Below are 7567 nucleotides of genomic sequence, written 5' to 3'. Positions count from 1 at the left end.
TTTTTTTTTTTTTACAAAAGGAGGAATGCAGGGATTTTGAGGAGGAACAGGGCTTTATTGGTCCCCCACCTCCTAAGCCTCTATTCCCCCATCTGTCTGATGGGGACAATGCCTCCTTTAGAGGTGAGGGGCTGCTCTGGATTAAGCATAGTGTTGATGTCTGAGGAGGGTGAATTCAACTCCAGCTCATTCACTTGTTAATTTAATTTTTGTTAATTTTCTTTTTATGTGTATGTATGTTTATGTATGTATAGACCACAAACATGCAGGCGCCCACGGAGGCCAGAAGAGGGGGCCAGGTCCCCTGGAACTGGAGTTACAAAGCAGCTGTGAACCACCCCATGTGGGTGCTGGAATTGAGTTCAGGTCCTCTGCAGGAGCAGCAAGCTCTCTTAGTAACGGAGCCATCTCTCCAGCCCTAGTACAGATTTCTTTAAGCAGCAGTAAAATGGGGAAAGCTACCCCACAGGGGGCATTTGCAGAGTTCAGGGAGAAGCACTAATCACTTGGCAGATGGCAAACCAGGGCACCACTTCGCATGCAGGAGGTGCTCAATAAATGATTATTCTTTTCTCTTTTTTTCCTCTGCTAAAGTCAGCCTGGTGGTTCTAAGGGATCTCTGGGCAGGAAAGGTGCTCCCAGCATCCACATGGCCCAACAACCTGTCCAAACCACCTGTCCCAGGACCTTTGCATGATCCAATCTGACTGCTGGCCTGGAGGCCTCTTTCGCCTCTGCAAGTGGACGTTTTCTGATCGTGGGAAGCAGGCTGCTTGGGGATCTGCATGGCCCATCAAAGCTGAGATTTGATTTGTGACTAAGTGGCATCAGCTCACAGATGTCAGAGTGAGGTTGCCATGGAAAAGCAGGTGACCGTCAGGCCTCAAGTTCCCTTGCCTCACACTGACAGCTGGTCTCACACACCTGCCACAGCCTGCTTGTCCTTGTCTGAGAGTTCAGGGTCAGGACCTCCTCTGAGCATACGTGTGTCAGACTCAGGCCCCAGGAAGGACCCGGAATCCCCTCTCCCAGGCTGCTCTTCTCTCTAGACTTCTGGAAGACTCCAGAGCACAAGCTGGCTCCTCTGCTTCCAGGAAGCCACCATACTGCCCTGGGTTCCTCCGCCCTCCATGGCTCAGCTCTCTACTGAATTCTCCTCAAATGACAATCTGAAATGTCTCTCTTTTCCTGACCACTTTCTCAAACTCACCAAGACCTAGCTGTATCCTGTCCTGACTCCAGCTGACCCTGGCACTGAGTGTTTTCTGAAGTGGCCACCCTTTCCACACATGCCCCCGGTCCATCCATCAGACAATGGCTTCAGCCTGGGCTTTTCCCAGAATGAGACACAGTGCTGGGAACTGCAGAGACGTGAGGCTCCGATGTTTGTAGGAGCAGAACATACCTGCAGAGAGGGTCTCTAGCCAGGAATGGATGGCTGGCCGCTCCAGGGCAGTCTGCTGACTTCTAAATCAGAGAGGTAGAAGTTACGAGGACCTGGTTGGGTGGACCTGGGTTCAGATCATACATAGGCCTTTCATTGGTGCTGAGCAGGCAAAACCCAACATCTCTCTGGGCCTTTGTATCCTCACTGTGACCCAGGGACATCCGTGACATGCTCTGCATTGGTGGGGATGAGCTGGTATGATGAACATCGTGGCTGTGGTGGGCCAAGTCAACCTGGAGCCTGTAGCCCTACTGAGCTGTTAGCTAGCACTCTGTTGGGTAGATGGGCTAGCCATGGATAGGTCCACAGCCTTTTTAGGACTCAGAGGCACCCATACCTGTACCCAAAGGAACTGCCTGAGTGGGCTCTCAAGCTACCTAGGTATGAGGGTCAGGTGGGATGGAGGAAACAGCGATTTAGGGGCACAGGGCCGTTGTCAGCTGTGCCTAGGACAGGTCCTGGGGATTTCCCACCAGCAGTTCATGACACTGGGCTGTTGCCTCCAGGGAGGGCAGAGGCTGTGTCCAGCGTGGTCCTGCCAGTGTGCTCATTGGCTTCTCAGCAAGTTCTTGAAATGCTCAGCTTTCTCCCACCAGGCGACACTCACTCTGGAGAAGTCCAAGGCAGGGAGAAAGCCAGTCTGCGCCCTGAGACTTCAGGATGGGACTCTGTGGGTCAGAGCTGCAGTTTCTTAGGGAGACAAAAACCTGTGGGCTGCTGTTTTCCTCGGCCTGAGTGTTTAGCGTTCTCCAGTGAAGCGGGCCCTCCTGTGGGTTCAGAGCAGGAAGCCCAAGCTCCCTCAGCACAAGGAGCACACTGCTCACAGAGGAGGGCAGCACAAAGGGCAGATCAAGGATGCTGGGGCCCCCGGCAACCCCTGTAGCTTTCAACCTGTGCCCCACGCAGGGGAAGGCAGCACCAGAGATGGATGGTTATGCTGGAGTCTAGATTCTGTTTTGGTTGTTGTTGATGGTTTTGGTTTTTTGAGACAGAGTCTCCCTGTAGCCCCAGCTGGCCTGGAACTCACTATGTAGACCAGGCTGGTCTCCATCTCTCAAAGATCTGCCTGCCTCTGCCTCCTGAGTGCTGGGATTAAAGGCGTGTGCCACCATGCCCTCCTGAGCTGGACAGGAGTCATTGTTCTTTGACAATGACACTTAGCTTTTATTTTGCAGACAGCCTTTTAATGAAGCACCCATTCAAGTCTCTTGTTCATTTTTCTTTTCTTTTTATGGGAGTGTCTGCCCTTTTATTGATTTGTGGCTGCGCTTTATTTATTATGTATTTTAAATATTTTATTATTTTTTTATGTGTATGAGTGTATTGCCTGCATGTAGGTAAGTGCACTCGTGTTGTGCAGTGCCCTCAGAAGTCAGAAGAGGGTCTCAGATCCTCTGGAACGGGAGTTATGAATGGTCATTAGCTGCCATGTGGGTGCTGGAAATTGAACCTGGGTACTCTGCAAGGGTAGCCAGTGCTCTTAACTGCTGAGCCATCTCTCCAGTCCCTGTTCTTTAAAAATGATGAACACAAGTCTTTTGTTAGGCATGTGTATTTGCAAGTAACTTATTTATTTCACTTTTTGGCCTTGGAGGTTTTTAGATGGGTGTTCTGAGTTTCTTCATCACACGCCCTGGTGCATGCCCTTTTTGCAAGACAGTGAACTTCCCAAGAGCAGTGCTGGGTGACTGCTTTGTTTAGTCAGAACTCCCAGCACTGGGCTGGGCGCAGAAGAGAAACAAAATAAAGTTCTGTGGAATAAGACACCACCAACAACACCCCGCGAAGTGATGTCTTATAGCCTAAGTCTTTGCTTGTCACTAAATCCCAGACAACAGCTCTAAAAGGCATAGAGACCTAGGTGCCCACCGGATGCCCACTCCCTCCTGGTGGTGGCCAGCTCTAGAGTCTGCCTCTTTCAGCATCTGCCCTGAGGGAGGTGGGGCGTCTCCTGGAGAATCCATGTTTTAATTAACTTCCCCAGCAATCACTGGAGACATCGGATCACTTTCACAAACAAATGAGAGGCCAGAGCTTTTGTCTGTGGCCCAGAGTGAGCTATGTGGAAAGAATTCAAAAACAACCCACCAGCACAGTGCCTTGCATGCCTGTGTGGAACCCAGAACTCCTGGCTCTCCAGGGAGGTTGTGGTCTAGGATTTAAGATGAGGATGAAGGTGAAGAGAAATGGTCAGGTGCTGTGCGGGGGAACCGGAGTGTCTTCATAGAGCCTGCTATGGCTGTGCGCTGTGTTCCCTCAGACCCACATATGACAACCCTAACCCCTAGGGGAAGGCCTTAAGCCTTGAGGGTGGGGCCTTCTGATGAGATTAGTACCCTAGGAAGGGGAAGAGGGTAGCTCAAGTCTCTGTTCTCCACCACGCGAGGCTGCAAGTGGGGAAAGTCATCCGCCAACCAGGAGGCCGGCCCTTGCCAGACCTGATGGGCAGGGCTGGGGCCTAGGTCTTGTTCTCTGCCCAGGATTGGCGTACCCGTCATTTTATCTGGGTTGCTGCAGTTCTTGCAAAGTCATAAAATAAACTGTCTTGCTTTTACTACTCTGAGTCTCAAGTGCTATTACGAAGTCAGGGTCTTCATTCCTCTCATAAGCTAAATCCACCTGCCTCGACATCCTGCGCACCCCTTAGCAGCCAGGGCAATAACCTGCTAGCCTCCTCCTCTGCTTCCTTATCCATAAAACGGGGGGGATGTCTAGAACTGAAAAGGACGACTTCCTTCAAGCATCCATCCTGAGGGTGAGGAAGAGTTTACTGCAGACCCAGAGGGGAGGGTTCTCTATCCAGGTACCAAAGGGTGACAGTGGGTGCTGTCCTGGTGTCCCCATGCCCTGGAAGAGAATTCAGATAGGAAGTGGTCCCCTCCAACTACCCCAGGGAGGCAGCTGTCCCTGGCTGGTGTGAAGGGCTAGATAGAGAAACTGCTCCTCCCTCCTGCCGTCCCGGCTCTCTTCTTCAACTTGACCCTTGTGCTCCCAGACACACAGCTGCTTGGCTTATCTGCTGCATGAGGTCCCTACCCCCACTGTCCCGACTGTCCCCTCCGTAGACTGTACCAACCAGTTGGCTGCCCGTCCCCACCTGCAGCTTACAGTTTGCACCCTGGAAGGGAGACCGCTGTGGTCCCTGCTGCCGGGGGAGACAGTGCGCGCTCGGGCCACCATTCACCCCTGCCTCAGCCCTCTCTCTCCCCAAAAGGCGGAGCTCGGCAAGCCCAGGGAGAGAAGCTGCAGTCTGCCTGGCATCAACTTCAATTATGGACTCTACATCCGGGGACTGGATGGAGGGGTCCCCGAAGGTGAGCACAGGGACTAAGAGGTGAACAAGAGGTCCACTGCTCCCCGGCTCTCAGCCAGTCTAGGTGAGGCTGTTGGGCAGGGGCCAGGGAATCGGAAGAAGGAAAGGGCTAGCAGAGGCCTCAGATCTGACAGCCCAGAGGTGAGACCAGGATGTGGCTGAGAGGGGAGCACCAAGTAGGGCCAAGGAGGGAGGAGCCAGGGGACCAGCCAGAGCCCACCCAGAAGGGACTGTTACTATTTACTGTGCAGTGAGCTCAGAACAGGCTCAAGGCCAAGAACACAGATGCCTGAGCACAGAAGTCTTTGAGGTTCTGAAAGAGGTCAAAGCCAGTTCTCCTTTCCTCCCCTCCTTCCTTCCTTCCTTCCTTCCTTCCTTCCTTCCTTCCTTCCTTCCTTCCTTCCTTCCTCCCTCCCTCCCTCCCCCCCCCTCTCTCTTTCACAAGGTCTTAATGCATGGCTCAGCTGGCCTAGAACTCTCTATGCAGACCAGACTGGCCTTGAACTCACAGAAATCCACCTGCTTCTGCCTCCCGAGTATTAAAGACAAGCGCCACCAAGCCTGGCCATCTGGTTTCATCTGGTTTCTGTGATAAAATATCCTGACAGAAAACAACTGCAGAGAGAAAGGGTTTATTTGTCCCCTTGTCGTCCAGCCCCAGGTTACAGCCCATCCTTGTAGGGCAGTCACAGTGCCAGGCACTCAAAGCAGCTGGTCACATCTATAGCCAAAGCAGAGTGAAGTGGATTCATTACAGGCTCACGCTTGCTTGCTTGCGCTCTCCACACGAACACAGTTTGGGATGCCCTGCCTACAGAATGGTACCCGCTGTGGGGCTAGATCGTCCCACATCAATTAGCTTAATTAAGACAAGGCCCCGCAGACATGCCCATGGGCAAACCCAATAGAGACAATCCCTCATTGAAACTCTCTTCCCAGATGATTCTAGGTTACATCAAGTTGACAATTAAAAATAACTATCATGGCGGGGAGGGGGCTAGAGAGATGGCTCAGCAGTTAAGAGCACTGGCTGCTCTTGCAGAAGACCCAGGTTCAAATTCCAGCACCCACTTACTTGGCAGCTAACAACCATCTGTAACTCCAGTTCCAGGGGATCCGATGCCCTCTTCTGACCTCTGCAGGCATTACACCACACATACACACACACACACACACACACACACATATATATATGCAGGCAATACACTCATTCACATAAAATAAAATAAATAATAAAATTTGAAAAAAACTTTGGCTGTCACACTTGTTGGGGCAGGACAGTGCTGTCCCCCTGAAGACTGGGGTAATGGGAGTCCCAAGTCCCCTCAGAGGTCCCAGTGACTCCCACTGATCCTAAACTCATGTTGTCTCCTTGCCCACAGCCATCGGGCACTGGAACGTGTTTAAGCAGCAGCTCACCTGCCCTCACAAGCTGACCCGGAACTACATTGCTATGAACCGAGGAGCAGTTAAAGCTGGCCTGGTGACCGCTCGGGAGAATATTCTGTATCGTGAACTCAATGACATCCGCATCAGTGACCAGGAAGTTCGGTGGCAGAAGAAGGAGCCACCGTCTGTCCCTCCTAACATGACCTTTGGGATTCGTTCACGGTAAGGGCAGGGTACCAGCTCCAACCGTCCCTCTGGCTGACTTGGGGACCAAGGCCCTCAGAGGCTGGGAGGCAGACAGCAGAGTGTCTGCATGGGCCCAAGCCGGGTCACAGTGGGGAGCAGGGACGGGCTGCACTCTAAGCAGTGCTTCCCCTCCCTCGGCAAGCATTTGGGTCAGCCCTCGGGAATTCAAGGTCATTGGTCTAAGACTAGGTGTGATGACTAGGGAAGTGGTGAAGGAGGATCGGGATTTCAAGGTTATCCTTGGCTACACTGCGAGTTTGAGGACAGCCTGGATATGTGAGACCCAGTCTCAAATATAAGAAAATTAATCATCAGGGCTAGAGGGAGAGAAAGTGCCTTCTGCACAAGCAGGACTTCAGTTTAGGTTGTCACCAGCAGGGACTTTGCCTCGGTTTCTGCGTCTGTACGGTGGGATTGTCACATTGCCTGTTCCCTGCTTTTGGTAAGAGGTTTCAAGACTCAATAGATCAAAGACCTTTAACAGGAGGTGGACATAGTGAACCCTTAACACATGTGAGCTGTGTCACATGGTTAAAATGTGATTCAAAATATAGACCTAAGAGCTAAGAAAAATTTTTTAAAAAGCTTTGGTTTGATTTATCTATGGTAAAAGTATCACTGGCCTATGGCTTATGAATTTTACAAATGAAAAATCTGTCATGATAATGGTAGAGGGTCCAGCTGCCTCACCCCCAAGAAACTCGGGTTCCCCTGAGAAGTGAGCTCTCTGGTCCCATGATCACACAGACTGGATGCATTTGGGTCTTCAGCATTAATACTGTGAAGCTGTGATTGAAGGACACGGCCAGCCTGGAGCTCAGATCAACCCCTTAAGGCCAGAAGAGACCATGCTCCCCTTGGAAAAGGGAGCAGCACTGAACCACTACTCACCCTGCTTCTAGGACTGGCCCTTCCTAGTGCAGTGGGCTCATGCCTGCCCCCATCACAGCACCTCTTGCCACATCTTTTCTGCCATCAGTGCATGTAGACCATGGGCACCAGTTTCACTCTGACTTCAAGGAGGGTTAGAGGACCAAGCTTGGCCAGTCAGGGCGTTCAGTTTGCCTGCACCTAGCAGTTGGCTTTGCCACCTGACTGTTCCATTTGTTGGTTGGTTAGTTGGTGGTGACAATTTCTTTGTTTTTTTCTCATGTGTTTATTATTATGGTTAT

At 51.7% G+C, this 7567-nt stretch overlaps 1 protein-coding gene across 1 annotated transcript in view; it reads left to right on the top strand.

Moving 5' to 3' along the window:
• Cfap77 (cilia and flagella associated protein 77) overlaps positions 1-7567 on the top strand; it is a 147283-nt gene that overhangs the window by 78890 nt on the left and 60826 nt on the right. Inside the window, exons 2-3 of the mRNA XM_008843957.3 lie at positions 4662-4761; positions 6143-6371. Coding sequence (XP_008842179.1) covers positions 4662-4761; positions 6143-6371 — 329 coding nt within the window. The remainder of the gene's footprint in view (positions 1-4661; positions 4762-6142; positions 6372-7567) is intronic.

This window comes from Nannospalax galili, unplaced genomic scaffold, assembly GCF_000622305.1.
Source record: "Nannospalax galili isolate Female #2095 unplaced genomic scaffold, S.galili_v1.0 scaffold300, whole genome shotgun sequence".
NCBI classification, from domain to species: domain Eukaryota; kingdom Metazoa; phylum Chordata; class Mammalia; order Rodentia; family Spalacidae; genus Nannospalax; species Nannospalax galili.
This window is presented reverse-complemented; position numbering and strand designations above follow the sequence as displayed.